Source organism: Daphnia magna, unplaced genomic scaffold, assembly GCF_020631705.1.
Source record: "Daphnia magna isolate NIES unplaced genomic scaffold, ASM2063170v1.1 Dm_contigs153, whole genome shotgun sequence".
In the NCBI taxonomy this organism is placed as follows: domain Eukaryota; kingdom Metazoa; phylum Arthropoda; class Branchiopoda; order Diplostraca; family Daphniidae; genus Daphnia; species Daphnia magna.
In genome coordinates, this window is record NW_025533144.1 from 76,534 (window position 1) to 99,233 (window position 22,700).

The window sequence follows — 22,700 nt, forward strand, 5'->3', positions numbered from 1 at the left end:
TAATTTTCATGTTATTTATTTCGAAAACCAAGTTTTTCCACTGTTGTCATAGTTTATATGTGAAAAAGGTTCGTATTCAGACTTGCCGTTCGATTATTTTTCGGGCGATTATCGAAAGTCCTCGATAATCGAAAATAAAATTTCGGTGATTAATTTTTCTGTAAAAAAATTTGATTTTCGATTAATTTATGAATCATAGCATACTACATTAAAATAATAAAAGAGTCTTACACAGAAATGACGCTCGGCATTCGATCTTGTGTCATTGTAGGCCTACGGTACCCACCAAACGATTAGGTACACCCCCGTTTTTTTAGTGCATTCTTATGGCACTACGGCTCTTAGAAAAACTTGAATATCTTTTTACTGATAAGGACTAAATTTGGAAAGAATTTAATCTGTTTTTATTGTTGCTGTACACAAATTCACAGACATTCTTTTAATTGTTGTCATACATTACCAATACATGTCATATTTATAGCCAAATTAAAGCCCGTTCGGATATCTTTGGAATGCCCGACGGCGCTGTTGAGGGCGGTCAAAAACAATAAAATTACATCCATAGAACATCCAAATCGGATGTCGGGCTGTCCGGCGGATATAAAAAAGATGTACTCAACATCCGACCCCGACATCTGTCGGACATCCGACGGACTGCATTTTGTTATGTGGGGCCGATATGTGGTCAACATCACATCGGTCGTGGATCGGCATCACGGCTCTTTGGCTAGAAGAAACAACTCTAACAAGAAATTCTGAAGCTATATCACGGTCTACCAGAAGATGTAGACAAACACCATGTAAGCAGACTAGACATGTGACCTTGAAGGTTCCATTAAATTCCGCTTGGAGCGCGAGCGTCAGGGAGGCATAGATTCAATTTTCAGAGGAAATACTTGATCGAGAATGGTTTTCACTTTAATTAAATATTTCTCTTCAAAGTGGTTTGCACATACACAATCCTTTTTGTTAACTTTCTGTCAGATCTTGGAATAGCTTTCTGCCAGAGAATGAATTGTTTTTCGTCTCTTGGAGTTCGAAATTGAGTTACTTTCACCTTTTTTGAGTAATACCCCTCAGAGCAGCGGCCACAAAGCACTTTTTAACCATTTTGATCACCACGATAAACGTAAATTAATTTAGTCAAATAAACTAAAAATTGAAATCAGAAAAAGGGAGCCATTCACTGACAACAAGCGTCACACACAACACAGTGCAAATCTGTGTCTCCCTATCGCTCGCGTTCTAAGCGGAATTTAAGGGAACCTTCAAGGTCCCTCCATTATTCTGGCTAATGAAAGGGATAGGGCATTTGTCTACCTCTCCTGGTAGACCGTGGCTATATGTTGCAAAAGAATTACTGGTATGTAGTTCAATAGCTGGTTTTAACAGAAAGTTTTGCCTTACTCTACTTTTGCTAGGTAGTCACACTTTCGAAGCTATTTCGAATTCCATTGAAAATGAAATAAAAAATTTCAATTTAAAAGGAAAAGTATGCTGCATAATAACGGACAATGGGGCCAACATAAAAAAAGCGGTTCAGTCCATGCAGGAGGACTACCAAGATAGAGTGAATGACACTCAATTGCATAAACTGGAAATGGCGAAAACGAACTCTCAGCAAGAAAACCGAAAAAAACTTCGCCTGTTGATCTTACGGCATCTGATGGTAGCGCATAATTTTAATTGATTATATTGATAATCAAAACTAATCTTTGTTTGGTCCCTTTTTTAGATGATCTCGGAATTGATAATTTTGAAGATATGGAATTATTTACTTGGAGTTTGACGTTGACATGAACGAAATAGATATTTCAGTGGAAGACACCCATATAGCACATTTCTGCCGTCGGATATCCGAATCATGGCCGAATATCCGTTAGATATCCATGTACTCAATGGGTAGTTCCAGGGATGTCCGTCGGCTAGTCACCTTGGAAGTGCAATGGATGTGCAGAAATTATATTCTACGGACCTCCTTCCAACAGCCAAGAAGATTTTCAATGGTTTCATTTAAGGATCCTCGAGCCAATCGGGGCACTTTTTTGCAAATCGGGTTTCTCATTTCGGGCCATCGAGGCGGGGCTCAGGGTGGAAAATTCTTCTCCCCGAATTCAATCGGGGTTTGCAATCAATTGGATTGCAATCAATCGATTCATCAATGCAAAAAACATTATCGATTGACTGTTTCACCCGATCGATCCGATAACAACCCCGATAATAGCTCGTTCTACCCGCTTGCCCCGATTTTTACTCTGAAACCGAAAGAACAGCATTTTTAAAAATTGCGTCGTGGCAACGGGTTAACCTAAAACCTTTTCCCCGCACCGCCCCGGTTGAAAAAGTGGCACCTCAATTTAACCCTGAATGCACTTTATCGGTGCGGGGCGGTTAACTCAATTAGAACTAATTGGGGCCGATCACTAAGTTTCATTATTAATTGTCAAAATTTCTTTGTTTCCAAAAGGGGAGAACTTAACCATGTTAAAAATTTTTCCTTGAACGTATTTTTATTTTAAGTCCAGCATTTAATACGAAAAATTTAAAAAAAAATAAGAAGTAATTATCTATTTGCCGGATGGTTTATTTTAAAATATATTGTCACACGAGTTGTATTGGGACAAGAACAAACGAATACAACAAGTGATGACTTAAATTCTAGAAAATTATTCACTTTTAACTAATAACAATAAGGGATGACCATACCAAACTCGGAGAGCGTCTGAAGACTCCAGGGAACTACCCTTTAACTGAATTTTACGCTGGTATTTATACCGAAATACAATATACGCCCTTTTCCGGAGCGCATGTCTCCGTATCTTCTTTAGTACAGATAAACTTAAGATGAATCATTCCCACGCTCGCAACATAGTCCAACGAGCGGGTGAATCATTTGTGTTAGGAGATAATGTTTACCCCTTTTCACCCGCGACAATATTACAAAAAATGAATAAAATATATGTAAGTCGTGATTTTGTTTGCACAGGCTTTCCGTTTAGCTTACGGGAACGAAGCCATTGGAAATTAACTTACAGAAAATAAATATTATTCAGCATTTAATAATATTCAAAACCAGTATACCTATGATAGGGTTATAATTTCAAATAATAAAAAACTACTTTAAACTTAATAAATCATGCTGAAGTTTAAAATTCAAAAAATATTTAGCATAAATTGTTTAATTGCAATTTATACACTTCAGGTTTAACCTAAGTTCGACATCATCTTGACTTCTTAAAAATCCTGTATGTGATTTGTTATCGAAAAAAACTCAAGTGTTTTACAACAATTCGATTGTATTGTTCGAAAACGATATCAATTATAGATATAGATTGGCACAGTGGATTAATATTTATCTGTGGTGCGGGAGACCTGCGTTCGAATCCTGATATAGCCTAATATTTTTTTCAAGATTATAGGCCCAATACATGTCATATTTATAGCCAAATGAAAGCCCGTTCGGATATCCTTAGAATGTCCGACGGCGCTGTTGAGGGCGATCAAAACCAAAAAAAATTACATTTATAGGACATCCAAATCGGATATCAGGCTGTCCGGAGGATATCAAAAAGATGAACTCAACATCCGACCCCGACATCTGTCGGACATCCGACGGACTGCATTGTGTTATGTGGGCATCTTAAAATCTTCAATTTCTAAAGAAGTCGATGAAAACGGATTTTAATTCAACTACAACCGAAGCACGTTATGTGAAGACATTCCCTGTAATACACATAGCCTATATTTGGTAGCTACAACTGACATAAGAAAGGTTATCGAAACTTGCCACTCTGGAGTATTAAAAAAACCTCATGAACAAACTTTTGGAAAACTCTAAAAGCAATGGAATTTGAGTAATAGGAGCGTTAAAGCTTCTGAAGTCATCTATGGATATCTTGGTATCCTTACTAAATCACTGAAAAATTTATTTTTATTCCCTCTTTCAAGATATTCTTTACTTCATTTTACATTTTCTTGACTGGCAATTAAAAACACCTTGAGCGACTAGATGGAATTAGGAATTCGACGCCGTCGAATGCATATTGCAGCAAGACCAAGCCCTACTCAAAACAGTCATGAAGAAACTAAAGATCGAGGTCCTCGACGAATCCGATCTCACCCTTTTGAAGGAATACCTGGCTGTTATGGGGCCACTGGTGAAATACTTAGATGTGTTGCAATCCGAGAAAAACAATTATCTCGGTTGTGTTATACCTTGTCTCCAAAAGATAAAGTCGGGCATGACCGAATGCAAGGATCTTGCTTCAACTGGATATGGAGTTGCAATCTCCCGTGGGCTTGTCGGCCATATTGAAAGACAGCTCGACAGTTCTTTAAATAATTAATAACAAAACTTTCTAATTTAGTGGTTGAACCCATGATCATTGTTAGATGCAAACAACTTGTGGAAAGAAATTCTCTTATGATTGGAACCACGGTCCACCCAAGGTTCAAGTTGAACTGGATAGCCAAAGAAAACGAAATGCTAGCAAGAAAAGTAAGGATTTTAATTGAAGCTGAACTTGAAAACTGGATCTTCAAGGAGATACTGCACACTGTGAGAACATGGAAGACCCCTTACAAATACCTTCAAGAGCAACATCAATAATGAACGAGCTTGATCTTTTCTTGGATTATAATGATCGAAGCTTAAGTTCCCTACATAAATATCCCCGTATTAAAGACATTTTCCTCCGGTTTAACACTAGCCTCCCCTACAGCGCACCAGTCGAACGGTTGTTCAGCGCTGGGGCCGTATTCTAGCCTTGGCTTAAATTCTGGTCTTAAACTTACTAAAATTTCTTATAAAATTTGCTCACGTAAGTTACGAAAAAATGTAAGTTCGTTATTTCAATAAACACGTATTCTAGCTTAAATTTTGCTTACTTTTTTTTTTAAACTTAAAATAAGTTCAAATTCCAAGATCAGATTTTTCAAGCATAGAATTTTTTTTTTTCTTAGAGGGCGGACCTTATAGCGACCAATAAGAATATTCGTTTCATGACATTGCGTACAGTAATAGATTCTGTTTACTTTATTATTATTACAAGGCGTCTGCTAGAGCTAGAATCTAGTTAGTATTTTTAAAGTTATAAGACTGACAGTTTTGGTATCTTGAACTGTGTTTATTGTTCTAGTAATCGACTTACGAGATTGAAATGGCCCCAGCAATAAAAGAAAAAGCGTGGTCGTCATTCCAAATAGAAACTTTAGTTGATGAGTACATCGCAAGAAAGGTAACTTAGCTATAATTGTGTTGCTTATTAGTTTAATGTAAACTTGATTGTTGATTTTAATTGGTCTAGGGTGTTATTCTTGGTGCCTTGAGGCCGGGCATTACCAAGGAACACAAAAAAGGGTGGAGGAAAAATAAAGGAACCATAGAACAAGCCTGTCCTGATGACGATGAACCAATTCATGATGTTAAAGACACGAAGAAGAAATTTGTAAGAAGAAATTTGGTAACATCAAAGCAAAAAAAACATCAAAGCAAAAATGCCAAGATTGCTGAGTATAATCGTAGTTTGAGTGAGACAGGTAGCCTATTATAGCAGAGTTTATGTTATTGAGGTATGACGTATAAAAATTTTGTTATTAGGAGGTGGCCCAGAAGTAATTCTTAAACCGTTGCATATTAAAATGCTGAATGAACTCTATGGAAAACCAACCAATGCTGCCCCCTTGCAGGCAACACTCTATTACAGTAAATATCATTCTATAGTATAGCTAACCAGAGTTCCAACTAAACTTTATTATGCATTTTAAATAATAGGGTGGGGTGCAGTCTGAAACTGCTATCAATAACCCAACTCAAGAGCTTGGAAGATCCAACAATGAAAAGGATGCGCCGAGTATTCACGATTATGATCCCCTTTCTTTATGCTCTAATAATGAACACGTAGAGATTGAATCAAACATAGATCGTGATGATCCCGAATTAGAAATAGCCATGACAATCTTCAATCGCAAATCTTTCGAAGAGTTCGGAAATGACGAAGATGATTACGAAGCCAATCCAGCATCCAGTCGTTCCGAGTCGTCAACGGAACTTATTCGTAAAAGTAATTCACCATCATTACTTAAACGTCCTTCTACGTCTTTAGGCATCACAACTGTTGGTTTCTTGTCAAACAAACCGAAAGAAAATTCCCCTACTTGTAGTTTACGTGAGACAGTTAATCGTTCTAAACGTCTACTATGCGAAAAATCTGATTTGTCATCATCAAAACGTCTTCTTCGTGATAGATTTGACGTTCTTAATTCCATCATGACAGCACGTAAAATAAGGGATGACCCAATGAGAGACGATGAAATCCCCAAAGATCTCTACGATATCATGTATGGAAAGACTAAAGATGCAATCTAATACACAATAACACGTTTAATACGTAAATTGAGTAAGTGTTATTCTTCGTCGCTTTGCGAATCCTTCACGTCGCAGCCGAAGTTTTTCTTGATTGACATTTTCGTTTATGTCATTGTTTTCGGGAGGGATTCTCATTTCAAACAATTCTCCTTCTTCTACCCCTTCATCGAAGTCAGGCTGCTTCCTCTTTCGCGCAATGTTGTGAAAAAAACAACAAACCATAATTACTCTATGAAATTTAAAAATTGGATAATTGTAAGTGGAATAAGTTTTCAGTGATTATGCCTACCGACAAGTACGGCCGGGTTGAAGGCGAATTTCTCCATGTAAACAGTGAAAACGTCGTTTAACTGTGCCAAAAATGCGTTCAACGGTGTTGCGAGTATTCTTGTGAGCCGTATTAAATCGTTCCTACAAGGTTTAGTTTAAAAACTGTAAAATAGGATCATCAATCTTTTTGAGAATCAAACAAAGCTGAGAAACTTATATACCTCAGCTCTTCCTTGGGGGTTGAGAGTATGGCGTTAGAAGAAACGGAGTACAGGCATAGCCACTATCGCCTAAGAGATAAGATTGGCCAAACTCGTTGTTTTTGAAAGCCCGGCCAATCACACTATCTGCAAACACATTTGCATCGTGACTACTGCCTGGCTTTGAGGCACTTACACTTAAAAAATTGCACTGTGCGTCACAAATCCCCTAAAAGGTGGTACAATGAATGTGTTAGTAATTGTATCGTGTTGAAATAAACTTTTTTTTTGTATTTATCTCACTTGCACATTGATTGAATGGTAACCTTTTCGGTTAACGTAGATCTCTTCATGGAGATGGGGCCTAGCAATTCTTATGTGAGTGCCATCAACACTCCCTACTACACCTCTAAGATTTGCTATCTCAGTAAAGCCTCGTTGAATCTGTAATTAATTATTATTAATATAATGTTAACTTTTCACTTATAGTTGTCAACAATGACTTATTACCTCTAAGAGATTTGCAGGAAAGAATATGTGATCGGAAGATATTTCACACAGAGCATTTGAAACATCTCTTACACATCTTGACACCGATGGCTGACTTATCTTCAACACATTTCCCACAGTTGATTGGAACGTGCCATTGGCATAAAATTGAAGGGATACAAGTATTTGTTCAATAGGTAACAAACATCTTTTACCAAACAACTTGCGTCCCAATTTGTTGGAAATGAGTCCTATGGTTAATCAGCCAATGCAACAGTTAATACACATGGAAATGTTGTAGTAGCTTAAGACTACTTATAATATGAAATAGAGAATACCTTCGATATACCAAATAGAAGCTTTATCGAATCTAAATACTTTGTAAATTTGATTATCGTCAAATAGATCAAAAATATCAGCACGTTGGCGATAAAACGGAACCATTCTCCTTCTCACTTCTATTCGTTTTTCATACAAGTCTTCCTCATTCGCATCACTGTCATTGTCACTATTTAAAACTTCGTTCAAAACATCAAGGTGACGTTCGAACTCGTCGATGTTATTCATCTTCACTTAAATTCTCACTAGACCACTAGATGTTGTTACTTGATAATCAAAACAATGACACGTGAAAATACTGAAAACTAGGACAACAATAGCTGTAAGCATTAGCCTTAGCACGGAATTTTAAGAAAATAACCGCTGTAAATAAACTAATAGTTGGCTTACAAAAATTTGCTATCTTAAGTTTAAAAAGACAAGTTCAAAATATTTCTTAAGAAAAAAAGGTGAGTTGAGAAAAGCTAGAATACGGTTTTAGGTAAATCCAAGCATAAATTGGATTTTTAAGAAAAAAACAGTAAGTTAAGAAAAAATTCCGTGCTTAAGTCAAGGCTAGAATACGGCCCCTGGTCCCTTAGTTTTGACTATTAGAAGAAATCGGTTATCAGACGAGTTGTTTGAAACTCTGCTTATTTTGAAAGTGCACAAAAGGTTGTAAGTGGTATGGCGACCTTTCTAATGCTGTCATTTCTGGATTAGATTCTTTTCAATGGCAATTTTGCCTTGTTAAGTATTTTATATAGGGGAGACCGGGGCTGATAAGTACTTTTTTTTTATCATCATATCTCGGTTTTTTACTAACGATACCTGAAATATTTCTGTTGTTAGTGATAGACAACTATGTTTTCAATCTCCTGAATTTTTTTTATTTTCATTGGTTTAAAATTGGTGGAGATAAAAAAATTATAGTGCAAACCCCCATTCTTGGAAAACCCGAAAATAGTGGGGTTGAATGGACCCTCGTTTGTTTTGAATAAAATAATCTGTCCTTCTTTTACTATACAATTTTAAAAAATTATGTTTTGTATTTTAGTACTAAATTCTAAAAAAATATATCGCTTAACGTGTAAAAAGTTACATAAATCTGCTTTTTTGCTAAATTATCGTTTTTAAATTTTGTTCTTACTAAACAACAAAGGGGTTTTAACTAACGAAAATTGATCCCCCCCCCCCAAAGTTTTTTGGCATTTGCAATAAGCAAGTGCAAAAAAAAAATTTTTTACAACTGGTTTTTAAATAACATAAAAAAACCATTCGACCCCAAAGTCCAAGCAGCCCCGGTCTCCCCTACTCTTGCATCTCACGTAACCAAGTAAAAACGAGACACAACTAATTTTGTTTTCCTCTTCTAAAAACTGTCTAAATCTTGTCACTCAAACTTGTCTCGTCATTCATCAATGTGGTTGACTAAATGTGATTTCAATCGAAATTTTTAAATTCAAAATGTTTAATTTTCCAACTCTGAAGTAATTTAATTCAAAGATGATTTCCTGTTGTTACCCTTATAGTCTGGGAGCTCAGCGACAAAAAGATGCTTTTTCATTAGGAAAAGGTTTAGGGGTAAAATAGGGTTAGGGGGTTTGTCAGATGCAAGAAAAGCCACGTCTGTCGACTGGCGGCCGGGGCGTTCAAACGTGACGCGATCACGAAGTCGGCGTGAAGGGTAAAAAATTAAACTTAATTTAGCAAATATGAATTATCTCTAAGAAGTAAGTCACTGTCATGCTGATCAACATTCCCGCATGACAGACGTCAAATTTAGGGACTTAAATATAAACAGATCATCTTAAAAATTAATAAAAGGGTAAATTTTTCAAAGTTGTTTAGAAAATCTAATTTGTACTTTAAAAAATAGAGGGAAATAAACTGTATTTAATTTCCGACAGACAGACGTCATAATCTGAGGCCTTGGGGGCATCAGACGTCGGTGTGTAACGGAATTTCAAGAACTTTCAATCATTATTTCGTACCGGCAACGCTGTATTCAAGGCGCATAATTTGAAATAGCGAGTTGGTTTGGGGAGTACGGTGTGATATATGACTAGAAAAAATAATAAAATTAGTTTAAAAATTTCTTTTCATGAATGAAAGATTATATTATTTTATTAATCTTCCGCTTTTTACTTCGTTCGCTATGGACTGGCTTGCTATATAGCTTATTTCAAATGGATTCTGTTTATATCCTAGTAGGAGGCATCTTTGAGCTTCTTGAGATCTCCGTGTTTACACACTTGTTTCTTTTTCTTTCTTTTTTACTCTTCGAACTCTGTTTATTTTGGAAACAAGAATGGCAGAGAGCGATAGAAAAAGAAACAATTGATGAAAACGATTTTCGGAGGAGGTAAAATTATCTTTTGCAGAGCGGATTTGATCAACTTTGTTTGTTTCAGAAGAAAAGGGAAAACTATTTCACCTATCTATCATCTTTGCTACATGATCCTGTTATGACTTTATGCTGTCAAATCCCATCGATCGCATTTCACTCCATGTGTATAGTTCATAAAGGCATTTAGGATTTATGTGGTAATGTAGCCTATTATATCAATCGTCTAGCAGACGAATTCGACTGCGCTGCTCCTTTCGGCCAGCTCCGGAATCATGGCTGTACTTGGCGGTAAGGACGGTATGGTTTAAAACGTGAAGGGGGAGCGCTACTGGGAAATCCTTACCGCCAAGTACAGCCATGATTCCGGAGCTGGCCGAAAGGAGCAGCGCAGTCGAATTCGTTTGCTAGAGAGGGGGAGGAGGGAAAATGTCGACTGCTGGGCTTTACGTGGAGTGAGCCATCTCCTTATCTCTGGAGATACCCCTTTTAACTGAAGAGTTGCTCCACCTCCCTTGTACACCATGCTAATGCTGGGTGATGAGAAACTGTTTAGCCTTCAAGGTCAGTAGACGACAGTCATTTGACAAAACACGTGAACTGTGAACACTCGCAAGATAACTTATCTACGTGCACTTTAGAAAATGGCAGAATATCCGCCTCCATCCTCTGCCACAATGAAAAATAAACTAAAAGAGTCTCATGAGAGGGAAGAAGAGTGTGTGGCTAATCTTCGCGATCGCCTAAATCAAGCTTTAAGTGCTAGGAATTCGGCAATTGAGGTTGTGTGCGCTCATAAAACGATCGTGAACCTGAACGAAGAAATCGACAACGTGACACAGGATCTTGTTAACGTACACGTTCACTTCAGTTCAGGTAGAGAGACTTTAATGAGTGGCTACATTAGATCTCTTCTCCACCAAGCTCGAGAGATGGCAAAGGAAAAACCCGTCTCTGCATCCGTCACCCTATCGGATAGACCGAAATATGTGGTGCCTAACCACACGCCAGTACTACCTTGTTTTCTCAAGCAACACGTTGGGAAACCGGAAGGCACATCTGGGTGTGGTCGGTTGATTGCCGAATGTGAGGAGTTCATGACCTTCACTAACCAGGACCGGCTTGAACTTCTTTTCAAGCAGCACCGATGTTTCGGTTGTTTTTTGCCGGTGGCAGTTGCCGGGCACACTAAGCTGATCGATTGCCCACACCCGCGTTACTGCTCGCTATGCAAGGTATCTGATCATCATCAGATACTATGTGGACCGAGGTGTGCCTACCGAGGAGTTCTTCCCCCCAAGGAAAATTAACAACAACAACGTCGGAAATTCTCCAAATGGAAACACCCCAGCAAAGAAGATCTCGTTTACGTTTTGTTTTCTTTGTAAACACAGTCTCTTATGTTTTTTGCTGCCACTTACAGTTCTCCCCTCAAAGGGCAGGTTCATGGAAGGCAAGGGCCTACCTAATGTAATCTGTGAAAGTCAGTTGCCTTTTTTGAAGTAGCCTAGTTCAGTTTTATCCGTTGAGTCCGTAAGTCACGTAAGTCCTTTGTTTTAAGCCTGTTTTTGGAAATACATCGTTAAGTCCATCAACTTAATCCATCTTTTCATCTTCAATCATCATCACCCTCACCTCTCTCTCTCTGTGACGCTTCGCACATGCACGTCGAGTGTATCATCACAGAAACCTTATTGTACTTCTTTGTTTGCCGCAACACTTTTTGGCAAAGAGTTAGCTATTTCATTTGGGTGTTGCATTTTATTATCGTTATTATTATTTTTTATTGCTTGGGATAGTCACTTAGGAGAATGCGCGTAAACTGCTTTATTTGATTGCTCGTATTTTCATCGGAATACCGACTGAAGAAGTACTCTTCTTATAATCCATGAGATACAAACGTTGCATGGCATGGGGCTGTACACTGTATACAAGTGTACAGTTTCCTCCAGAAAAAAAAAACAGTTTCAAGATTCGAGTGCAATATGGCATTTTAAATTCAAAGAGATAAAAAAAACGGGTGATTGTTTTTCGTGTTCTATTTTAACTGAATTTGAATTTTCCCTTACTTATAGACACTAAAAATCGTTTATTTTAAACAATAGCAAAATAGTGCCATTTAGGTACGTCTTTCGTCCAACTGGAAACAGTGTTCCACTGCAAATTTTCAGGTTACAATTTTTACGACATAGTAGAACTAATCCACTAAGGTAATCGATGGTTGCGTCAAAGTAGACGTTAATTTGACTTTTCATCTCCTCCAGTCAGCAAACTCGATTCTCCTAAGAACATGTGCACAATCGAGAACATCGCTCGCTAAAGGGCGATAGCAAGCAATCGTGCTGACAAAAAGATTCCTCTGATACTCGTTCGCTTTTTAGCAGTTCTTCCTTTGGGGCACAGCTTACTCTGCAAAATATAATTCAACACGATACTTCGTATTTGGAATAAAAGAGTATTTTCTCTACCATAAAGATGGTTAAGGGGACAATCTTACATGCACTGACAAGCGTGTTCCGGACAAGTGGGCGGGTACTTCATACAGCTAGTCATGCACCAGGAATCGAAGTAATTGATCCCTCGGTATTTTCCAACTGCAGTACAGGACTGGGAGCTGTGCATTTTTAAGGTGCAACTGAATTAATTTTCTGTGTCGTTGAAATATTGAAAGGATTAAAAGTGGTTGTACCGGACAACTAAAGTTTCCTCGGTGTGCGTGCCATGATGAGCGTTATTGTTCCATAATCTAATGGCATATGGATTAACGTTTTGGCTTGTCGGAATAGTTGGAATAAGTCCAAATGGTTCAAAGCCCCCTGTGTTGCTGATGATGACTACATCCGCACAGTTCCGATAAATTTCCTGTTTTCCACATCCAATGTTTACAGTTCCGTCATCGCAGGTCCCGTTAATGTGGCCTATACGTGAACAAAAATGCTAACAGCTAACGGGAAAACGACCCTTTAAAAAAATGTATACTGGCATAGTGAATCCACTGGATTATGCAATGTGTACAAGTGACTTGGTTAGGCAGTTTAACGCGATACTTGAAAACTACGTGTCTCTCCGAATCATCTGGAATCAGGAATTTATACGTGGATTGGCCTTCTAAATACAGTGGGTACCTGCCATATGGTTGGTATTAAAATTCATAAAGGAAAAAAACGTGCTGATACGATGATTAATACTTTTCGAAGCAATCGTCTGTTTCATTGTTTGCAGTTAGATATCCGAGCAATGGACAAAGTCGCAATTCGAAGTGCCCTTTGTGATTCGAAGTGAGCTCAATTTCTATGTCGATTACCTGTCCCGGAGTGTAGCGCCGTCCTAGCAGGCCGTTTGCAAAGTAACCCCCAATTTCGTGAGGGCGGGGTTGAGGCTCGTTCCACGGATCTCCGCAAACACCGCACTTGCCACCATTGACATCCCATAGCACTGTAACATTGAAGGAAATTTTATAAATGATCCCTCTTGTTGCTAAAAAAAAGGTGTGTTATTACCCTTGACTCCCCCGCACCAAAGCTCATTGTCTTTTACGTCGACTGGATTGGGGAAACCGAATCTCCACATTGCGTTTCTTGATGGCGGATTCATTAAACGCCCATGGCATATTACTTGTTCAATCTGTATTTGGTATTCATGAAAACCAAGTAAAAAGCTCGATGAGAATTTTTAAATAAACGATAGCAGCTATTTTGCAACAAGTGCGTATAGCTTTTTGGGATAAGCAAAGTTTTCTTACCTGAATAAAAAATGATGCTAGGAAAGGTATCGCTACAGTCAAGAGCTTCATTGCTGAACATGCGCTTTCAGCCGGTATAGCTGGACGAATACCCACAGAACAGTCGTAGAGCCCAGCTTAACTGTTCTTTTTTTTTTTTTTTATGTTGTTGATCAAATTGAAATGTTCCAGGTTTACACAAAAAAATAAAATAAGACAGGGGTCACGTATTATTACTTGTTGCTGCATTTCCTCCTTTTTGTAGGGCGGAGACTTTATGCAAAGTCTCACCTTAGGGGAAGATCAGTAAAAGATTGCATTTTTAACATGCTCCTCACGACACGACTGTCTTATTTTGGCGTTGGCAGCTACAAATAATCTGAGTGATTCCATCTATGGAAAGATTTTCCAAATTCAAGCAACTGAAAATATCACGAAACAAAATGCATCGAAGGTGTAAAGTTCACACAGCAAAAAATCGTTCCTCACTCCCCTTAATATAAATAGCATTCACTTTTTATATGATTAGACACTTTCAATTATCCTTCACAACGCTAATGAAAATAAGTTAAATGATAATGTATAATCTTTATAATTTTTCGCTTCAAAGGACCTACAAGAATTCGACAAATCAAAACGAAAATAAAGCAAATTGATTGATGGCAATATAAATTTTTGCTTGGGAAATTCATTCAGTTTATTTATCCACATTTAAATATAAAGAAAATGCATAATTTTAAAACTTATCAGACTAATAATTAAATGGCTTTTCCCATTCAACCAACAATATTGATTGTATCCTGAATATTCGTGATTTTTCTGCTTATTCTCTCATTGCTAAACAACGCCCGCATTTGTCTTGATGCCACCACGCAATTTGCTTAACCTTGAACACTTCATTTAAAAAAAAAAACCCAAACACCTGACTTGCTGAGAGTTTCAAAACATCCCAGTATGGTCTTGAATTGCTGCGCATCGAAACACTTCATCTCGTTTCATTCATGCTGTGAAACCTGAATGGAGCATTAACTTCTGGCTTCCTCAGATGTCGTGAGTACACAAATAGATGATTCACTCTAGTTAATCGGTTACTTGTTGCGTCATCGTTGCGATCCGCATCTAAATTGTAATCAGAATTTCTGGCCGTCAAACTTCAATGTAAGGAATCTTCAACCGAATAATGAGTTGCCAAATTATGGAAGGTCTGTATTTGTGTGAATGTTACTCTACCTTGAGATCAAACAAAGAAAAAACAAAAATATCGTCTCAATTGATAAAGTTTTCATGTTATCGATTTCCAAATGCACATAAATTCAACATAGTAAGTTCAATAATTTTCCCCTTCGTAAACAATCTAATCAAATAATATGTTTTAGGATTTTTTGTGCTATATCATTTGTATACCATGTTTACGAGACTAGCTGCTGGAATTCCAAATCACTATTATCGATTATAATTTGTAAATAGTTGACCAAATCGAATAAGGGCACTTGTTGTCGGTGCTCCGAGTCGTTTTGCTTGTCATCTCTCAAAAATAGTAATCAACAAAAATGAATTACGGAAAAGAAAAAGAAAAAAAAAATTAAAGGAATGTCTTCTTTTTATCTGAACTGTCGCTTGTGAATTGCCCGTCTCACCGCTAAACGGTTACGTTTATGCTTCGACTTTTATGTAGCAGCCTAAAGCGTGAGATAACAAACCAAAAAAAATAAAATTTTTATTGAGAGAAGATAAACGTTTTAGCGGTTGTTGGCAACTTACCACCATCAGATGACCATTTTTACCCTTAGAAATGCCCGTTATTTCTCCACCTCGGGTGATTTCAATAGTACCAGGCTTACCCTTGGCAATGTGATGCGTCAGCCTTTAAGGAAAAAACAAAAAAAAAACAATACATAAATTGTAGAAAATGAATAATTGCAATTGTAAAAGTCGATTAATTAGTGAAAGTGGATCATTACGAAGTTGCGGATTCAAATCGAATTATGTCGCGTTTTTTGCAGGTATCCACAATCCAGGTAAGCGTTTCCTTAAAAAAAAAAAAAAAATGTGTATCCAGTTTATGCACAAGCACGTGAAAATAAACAATTACTTGAAAATAAACAAGATTCGTTGACTTACAATCAGGTAGTTGCATTCGAGGATCAGGTCCCCTTTGTCTTTTTTATCGTCTTCGGGGATTCGCACCACGATCAAATTATCCTGACTGTTGGTCACCGTTATGCCAGTGATATCGTTGAATGTCAAGCGGTGTTTGACTTTACAGTCTTTGGCATCTAGTAAATAGACAGCTGCTTTGGTGAGTGCTAGGAAACGCTCGCGAGCCTTATAGCCATGACGGTCAAATTTCGTAACTGGAGCCGAGTACTAAAGAAAACCCAATTGAAAAAAAAATCATAATAATAAAAAATGACCCATCAAGTGTAACCGACGAGAAAAAAGGCGACGAATAAAGTGTAAAAGCATAAAAGCATACCAAAATAGTCTCGCCTTGGGATTTGACATTGGCTTCAAAATTAGAGCGGAAAAGTTCTTTTTGTTCGTTGGACAATCGGCTATCGACGAACCACTTGGTGACACTGGCACCGTAACTCTTTTTGTTATCTACAGTCAAGCAAAAAGATAATAATGAATCATTTGAATACAACTGCAAACACTAGGGGGGGGAGTTGCACAATTTACTTTTAAATACCGCTTCAGCCAACACTTTCATTTCAAATTGATGCCGACGCGAAGGCGAAAGGCTCTTGCAGTAACGTCCCATCATCCATTGCATGTACATGGCCCTCAGTATATTATTGGCCTGCATTAAAAGAAACATCAAACGTATTTTCGCGGTTTCCAGCAAGTGAGACAAATGCCAAAAACCTCTTGGCAACTGGCAGGGGCGTCGGGCCAGGACTTGTCCATAATTGATTGAGGAAGCTGTTTAGCCAAACGCAACAGGTACTGGTGACGGACAAACCCGAGGAATTTTTCGTTGTCGCTTCCCATCGGCTCGTTACGCTTCATGAAGCCAACAATGAATCGACGAATCACGGCTACAGCCGATCGGCGTTTGGCAGCTAGACGTTTAGCCAAGAAACGACGAACCAGCGACTTAAAATGTAAAATTCAAATCGTTTTAATAAAAAAAACAAAAAAACAAAGTTCTCAATTTCTTTTCGCCAATAAGTTTACTTGCACGATGATGATGCGAGCGCGAATAGCCAGGTACTTGCGTCGCTGCAGGATGCCCTTGTATTTGGCCTGAATTTTGCTAGCCAACTCGTTCTTGCGCTTCTGAAATGCGTCTTCAGTTTCAAACAGAGTCTTGGGCAGCCTGATGAATATCTTGGTCAGACCCATGCGATAATCATCTTTTCCATACTGCGTTTCAAACATTGAATTGTATCAGTATTGAGAATGGCTTATAATGCCTTCATTTGGGGAAAACTTTGCTTTCACCTTCAGATGATTGACGAGTGTCTGAACGGAGCTTTTGGCATCGCCTTTCGGATGCGGCCAAGTTTCCGGACACAGGCTTTTGTAGCGATTCAAGAAGCCTTCGTAAGGTCGACGGTATGCGAAACCAGCTCGACGGACTCTCAAATTCTCCATCAAACCCAAATATTTCACCTAATGAAATTTGGAAGTTTGAAATGAAATTCCTTTTTAAAATGTGTCATCAAAGTCATACATACTTGATGCGTGACGATGGCCTTCTCGAACAGTCCAGGTTTCTGAACGTCATTGGGTTTGATGCATCGAATATACGACGGCTCTTTACTAACCAAAATGTCCACCAGCTGGGCCAAACTGGTCTTGAATTGTGACGCGGCCGTATCTGGACGCTTCTTTCGACTCAGTTCGCTTCCCGTGAACATCTGACGGGAAAGAAAAAGAAAAAAAAAGAAAAAAATCAAATTCAATCAAATAAGAAAAGGAATTAGGCTACGTAGAAAACAAATATCGTGACATGTACATCTTTGGTGATCCTATTGGAAGACGAAATCATGGCTTCCTTCAAATCACGATACAACAGGTCGCTGTTTTTTTCCAGGAAGCCATTGACGTTGTACGTGACCTCGCCAGCATAGTGGACTAGACGGAATTCTTCACGTTCGATCGTTTTCTTCGTTTTGGTGTCACCTTTCGCATGGCTGACGTAGTGCGGGTGTTCGCTCAGCAGCTTGTCCATCTTATTAAGAAATGTTTTGTCGTTGGCTTCGCCCGGCACCAGACATTCTTCGTCCATGATAGAAATGATACCTGGATGAACGAAAAGAAACAGGTTTTAAGAATGCATTTTGATGTACTGGCAACGACTGTATCATACCCTTGTGCTTCTCCTCGATAAGGTCACAGATGATCTTGTTATCGAAATAGGCGACGGGTTCCCAAGCAATGCCCTCGCGGCGATATTCATCTTGTTCGGATTTGAGCGTCAATTCGATGAACAGTTGTTGAAGCTTCTCGTTGCAGTAATTAATGCAGAGCTGTTCGAAACTGTTGGACTGGAAGATTTCAAAGCCGTAAATGTCCAAAATGCCGAGTACGATTTTCTTCTTGACCTCGGCACCCGATTGCAGCGAGCGATTAAGTCGCTGGACGAGCCAGTTAAACATGCGCTCGTAAACGGATTTGGACAAAGCGTCGCGCGCTTTAACAGCTTCATCGCGCCCCATTGGCGATACCACAACGTCATCGCGTGCTTCAATTGTACGGTTCAGCAAAGCTTTCACCAGCTTATCTTCCGGGCATCCGAGAAGCTAATGCATAATATAGAAAAGCAATTTTTTATTTTCAAGACGCCCCAATTTTAGAATACTGGTTTTTTTTTTTTTTCTTTCGTTCTTTCCAAACAAAACAACAATACGATAATTTGATACACACCTTTGCGATAGTAGAAACCAAAGCAGGATTGCTGATGCTTGCTCGACCACCTTCTCCGCTGGCATACTCGACGTTACCAAGATGGATGATGACCGACAAAAGATGGAAAAGTGCTTCTTGTTCTTCGTCTCCAATTTCCATGACGTGCAGAGCACCCCTTACGATTTTAAAGTTCTGCGCGTCGTCAACTCCACTCAATCGTGAACTTTCGCCCTGCGATCAAAAAACAGTAGACCCATCGAATCAAAGGTATCCATCCATCATTGTGCATTGTACTAGCGCAGCGTATGGCAAACCTGTTTAAGGTAAACGTAGAGATCAGGGTCCCTCTTGAGAAATAGCTTCTCCAAAAGGTCGTCGTCAGCTCCAGCCAGCAGTTGGTAAAATATATGGAAGTTGCGTTCGCCTTTAGCCTGGAATACGACACGTGACTTTTCCAGCAGGTAGTTGATGATGTGTCCACCGGTGGGGTCGCCCTGCACGAAATGAAACAAGCGGCGCTCTCAGGTACGACTTTCTCCTGCTGAAACTCGTTTTTAAGAAAATTTATTTTACGGTGAAATCGAACTCGACGTCCATGTATTTGCCGAATCGGGACGAGTTATCATTGCGATTGGTTTTAGCGTTACCGAAGGCCTCCAAAACCGGGTTGGATTGCAGCAATTTGTCTTTTACCGTCTCAAGGCTCGCCTTCTTACGCGTTGTGGCCGCAATGAACTGCAACACTTTTTTGGATGCCTCAGTTTTTCCCGCCCCAGATTCACCTGGTGGCCGCCAGCAAGAAAAGCAACAACGGCAACAAAATTACTAACAATCCGTACAAAGGGAAATGCAACTGTTAAACTCATCGCAATGAACCTGAAATGAGGATGCACTGATTGATGAGCTCTCCGCGCAGAGACCGCAGCGCCGTGTCCGTCAGGGCAAATCTGCAGCGCAAATAAAAGGTATAAGGTGAAAAGGCTTTAGGCTATTTGCTCGAGGGTAAGATTTCTCTTACACGTGTGGTGGCAGCTCGTAGAAATTGACATTGCGATACTTTTCGACATAGTCTGATCCGTAGATGGGGAGGTTCTTGTACGGATTAACGGAAACCAACACTGATCCAATGTATGTCTGTTAGTAATGAAAAGAATAATTCAGCCTCGATTTGAAATTACCACTAAAAGTCTAAGAGAGAGAGAAAAAAAAATGTATCATACATAAATAAGCTCTTCTTTCGATCGTTTCTGCAAATTTTCTATGAAATCCTCCTCAGACGTGTGGTTCTCCAACAGAACAAAATCCTGGACTCCTACCCGGTCCCGCACGTGCAAATCTTTCTCCATGGTGCTGTTCTCTCAGGCTGGAAGGAGGGGCCACGATGACGACGGTAGATAATGGCCGTTCTCCTAGCGTATGAAATCAGATAGCACTTGTTAATTCTCAAATTTTGTTCATGCATGGTATAAAATGTTGGCGAATGGTAGACCACTCAGCGAAACGTGTTAAAACAATCAGAGCATGAACTTTTTCATTGCTAAGCTTTACTTCACAGCGACCGGAACTGAACTGATAGAATCATCAGTCGTAAATGTCGCTCAAGGCAATGGTTCATTACAAAAAACACAAAATTAATAAAAAATGAAAAAATAAAAACAAAAATAAATAAAAAAAAATGTCGGGGTCACGTTGAGAATATGCGACTAATGATTTCTAGACTTCGAGGAAAATGGACTCAAATCATAAGCCAAAAGCTCGCCATAGTAGGACCTTGTTTTCCCATCTACGCTGCCTTCCTTATTGTTATTCAAGTTTGGAAGATGCTATTGGAAAGGCGGGGTAAGTGTTGAAGCAACAACAACACCCAGGATGCAAGGGGGGAGGGGGGGAGGGGGAGGGCGTTCTTTCTACGGGTAAACGTACGCACGCACGCACGCACTCGCCCACTGAACGAATTAAGGCGGATGCTGACTGCTGCGTGTACCTTAAAATAGAGGTTAATGAATCACTGCTTCAACACGGATCTGAAGAGTTCCAGTAGAGGAACTTTTAAAAGACAGGCCTTTTTTTTTTATATGTACAGTTTATATAAATATTTAAAGAATAGCACAGGGAAGGCATAGCTGGGAATTTCACGAATGATAAAATAGGAGGGCGGATGGTCGAGTGGCTGATACGCACAGGCAGTAAAAATAACAACCAAAGAAATCGACTTTGCTCCATTGAACCAGTAGAGATTTCACGATGCAGGCGCGGCCAGCTTGAAAAATGAATAATCAATCGTAGTTGCACACCATAGACGTCATCCCTTTCAATGCAAATGAGTTTATTTTTGTTTTCCGTTTTTTTTTTTTTTTCTTTCTTAATTTCTAGTCTGAGATGCGCTTCGCTTCAGAAACGAACCCATGGTCACGGTTATTTTTTAGTCTTTTCTACTCTTTTTCAGAAGGTCTAGAGAAATAAAAGGAACCTGTTTTTTTTTGTTTTTTTTTTTTTTTATATCGACGTCAAGCATACCCTTGTTCGCCGAAAACAAACATTTTTTTCTCCCTTATTTCTTTGAAAACGAAAAAAAAAATGAAAAAAAAAAAGGCTCGTCCGTGGAGTGATCTATCTCGATCCCTTTTTACTGGGTGTCGCAATGCTTGTTGACTGGAGAGATCAAGCTGTATCAGATAAGAAAACAGTACCAGACTCATTGTGACTTTGACGTTCTATGCACGATTCCCTTCACCTCAAGAAAAAAAAAAAAAAAAAGATAATGCACAGTAAATAAACGGGAAAGTTGCCTTGGCTGTTTACAGGGCGTGATAGTAAAAAAAAAAAAAAGCTGGTAGTGACAAAGGCCAATAATCCCAGGTGAAACTTTCCTATGAGATCAACAGTGAAAAGGTGGAGTTCATCGGGCTCCCGTGTCACGTCAACTAGATATGCAGTACACAAAACACGACCGTTGTTACCTAACAGGTTACCGGTGGAAAGTTGATTGTTTGACGTGACTGTGGATGCTAATTTCGATTAAAAATCATTCTAAGGTTTAACTTCTGTTAACAACTAAAAGCTTCAAACACTAGACGCTCAAACATAGTCCGAGCTTTGTCATTTTTCTTAGATAAAGTGATATTATTATGTCAAGATAAACGACATAATTCATAAGATAAGTAAGCCGGCCGGTAGCTTGTTGGGACACGTCTTATCAATTGGATGGTAAAAGATGAATGTGTCTGAATCCGGTTTACGAATCGCAACTTAACTAACACACACTGACACCAACGAACGAAATATTTAGTTAGGCCACTACGTACTTGACGAATTAGGTAGTATTCAGTTGAACAAACGAAGAATAAAATCGAACACTCGAACGAAAAAAAAAAAATAATAATAATAATAAAAATAAACATTAAAAAATAAAACACACAACTGTGACGAACATCTGCAGCTTTGACAGATGGCGATCACAAACAGTGCCAGAACATTTTATCGCCATTTTCACGGTGAGTCACAAATACTAAAAATGCACATTTTTAAAAAGAAAAACAAAACAAAACAACAAAAACAAACGAATAAACACAACCAACTAAAATGCAAAACGAACTTACTTGGTTTGAAATAAACTGCTTTTCAAGTTAGGGGAGAGAAGGAACAAGTGGAAATGGTCCAGTGGAACCAAGATAAGTAGATAATGGAAGAAAGTGAATAGGTAAAAGGGAGCACGAAAAGTACTTGACTGCACCGGTCGGGACTTGACAGTAAAATCGGGCTGATGGGGACGAAAAAACAACTTTCAACTATAGCCACCTCTTATTTCCAGATGATAACTGTGCCGCCAGTCCCGCCACAGTTTTTGTGTGCTTTTTTTCGAGCACGCGAGAGGCTCCAAAAGGTTAAAATTCCTCAATTAATTCAGTGCTGGCTGCCATCTATCGGAATTTTTTGAATGCTTTTTGGATATTAAAAAAATTAAAACGAGATAAACAAATTTTTTTTTAACCATCATAGATACTGAAGAAATTAGTCGGGGATAACAAAACTCAACGTAATGGTCAAATTGGGGTTTCAGCTCTAATAGCCTTTCACTCCCCAGCAACCGGAAATAGCTACATGATAAGATAAACAGACCGACACGTGCAT

General features: G+C 38.7%; 3 protein-coding genes and 2 long non-coding RNA genes across 5 annotated transcripts; 1 reads left to right on the top strand and 4 right to left on the bottom strand.

Moving 5' to 3' along the window:
• On the bottom strand, positions 1 to 1,640 carry LOC123467167. The gene is made up of 2 exons (XR_006641658.1): positions 232 to 1,640; positions 1 to 158 (listed from the first exon to the last, which is right to left on the bottom strand). It is a non-coding gene; the product is annotated as an uncharacterized LOC123467167 (long non-coding RNA).
• A 3,272-nt stretch (positions 1,641 to 4,912) lies between these two features.
• Positions 4,913 to 5,348, top strand: LOC116933446. The gene is made up of 2 exons (XR_006641659.1): positions 4,913 to 5,237; positions 5,307 to 5,348. It is a non-coding gene; the product is annotated as an uncharacterized LOC116933446 (long non-coding RNA).
• A 1,511-nt stretch (positions 5,349 to 6,859) lies between these two features.
• LOC116933445 (putative nuclease HARBI1) lies at positions 6,860 to 7,944 on the bottom strand. The gene is made up of 4 exons (XM_045167203.1): positions 7,665 to 7,944; positions 7,348 to 7,577; positions 7,141 to 7,281; positions 6,860 to 7,066 (listed from the first exon to the last, which is right to left on the bottom strand). The coding sequence occupies exons 1-4, from the start codon at positions 7,891 to 7,893 to the stop codon at positions 6,860 to 6,862; spliced, it is 807 nt and encodes a 268-aa protein (XP_045023138.1). The 5' UTR covers positions 7,894 to 7,944.
• A 3,859-nt stretch (positions 7,945 to 11,803) lies between these two features.
• LOC116930549 lies at positions 11,804 to 13,886 on the bottom strand. The gene is made up of 7 exons (XM_032937927.2): positions 13,734 to 13,886; positions 13,492 to 13,615; positions 13,180 to 13,426; positions 12,971 to 13,116; positions 12,681 to 12,909; positions 12,489 to 12,605; positions 11,804 to 12,400 (listed from the first exon to the last, which is right to left on the bottom strand). The coding sequence occupies exons 1-7, from the start codon at positions 13,782 to 13,784 to the stop codon at positions 12,274 to 12,276; spliced, it is 1,041 nt and encodes a 346-aa protein (XP_032793818.2). The 5' UTR covers positions 13,785 to 13,886; the 3' UTR covers positions 11,804 to 12,273.
• A 1,092-nt stretch (positions 13,887 to 14,978) lies between these two features.
• LOC116930548 (unconventional myosin IC) lies at positions 14,979 to 22,343 on the bottom strand. Its single transcript, XM_045167214.1, has 19 exons — positions 22,169 to 22,343; positions 19,790 to 19,978; positions 19,588 to 19,703; positions 19,446 to 19,516; positions 19,143 to 19,351; positions 18,884 to 19,063; positions 18,588 to 18,800; positions 18,031 to 18,463; positions 17,677 to 17,963; positions 17,396 to 17,578; positions 17,160 to 17,330; positions 16,893 to 17,081; positions 16,581 to 16,811; positions 16,395 to 16,515; positions 16,189 to 16,316; positions 15,834 to 16,079; positions 15,674 to 15,741; positions 15,474 to 15,576; positions 14,979 to 15,391 (listed from the first exon to the last, which is right to left on the bottom strand). The coding sequence occupies exons 2-19, from the start codon at positions 19,913 to 19,915 to the stop codon at positions 15,380 to 15,382; spliced, it is 3,087 nt and encodes a 1,028-aa protein (XP_045023149.1). The 5' UTR covers positions 19,916 to 19,978; positions 22,169 to 22,343; the 3' UTR covers positions 14,979 to 15,379.
• Positions 22,344 to 22,700: the final 357 nt, after the last annotated feature.

What these genes read in the sequence shown, in the direction of transcription:
- LOC116933445 (XM_045167203.1), bottom strand. Translation starts at nt 7,893, where the DNA reads ATGAATAACATCGACGAGTTCGAACGTCACCTTGATGTTTTGAACGAA. An exon ending in TTCTATTTGGTATATCGAAG is followed by an intron (nt 7,578 to 7,664) that starts GTATTCTCTATT and finishes GATTAACCATAG; the next exon opens with GACTCATTTCCAACAAATTG. An exon ending in ACCATTCAATCAATGTGCAA is followed by an intron (nt 7,067 to 7,140) that starts GTGAGATAAATA and finishes ACCACCTTTTAG; the next exon opens with GGGATTTGTGACGCACAGTG.
- LOC116930549 (XM_032937927.2), bottom strand. Translation starts at nt 13,784, where the DNA reads ATGAAGCTCTTGACTGTAGCGATACCTTTCCTAGCATCATTTTTTATT. An exon ending in GAGGAAACTTTAGTTGTCCG is followed by an intron (nt 12,606 to 12,680) that starts GTACAACCACTT and finishes AAAAATGCACAG; the next exon opens with CTCCCAGTCCTGTACTGCAG. An exon ending in GAACACGCTTGTCAGTGCAT is followed by an intron (nt 12,401 to 12,488) that starts GTAAGATTGTCC and finishes TATATTTTGCAG; the next exon opens with AGTAAGCTGTGCCCCAAAGG.
- LOC116930548 (XM_045167214.1), bottom strand. Translation starts at nt 19,915, where the DNA reads ATGGAGAAAGATTTGCACGTGCGGGACCGGGTAGGAGTCCAGGATTTT. An exon ending in CCCCTGCCAGTTGCCAAGAG is followed by an intron (nt 16,516 to 16,580) that starts GTTTTTGGCATT and finishes CTTTTAATGCAG; the next exon opens with GCCAATAATATACTGAGGGC. An exon ending in GGCTGAAGCGGTATTTAAAA is followed by an intron (nt 16,317 to 16,394) that starts GTAAATTGTGCA and finishes GCTTGACTGTAG; the next exon opens with ATAACAAAAAGAGTTACGGT.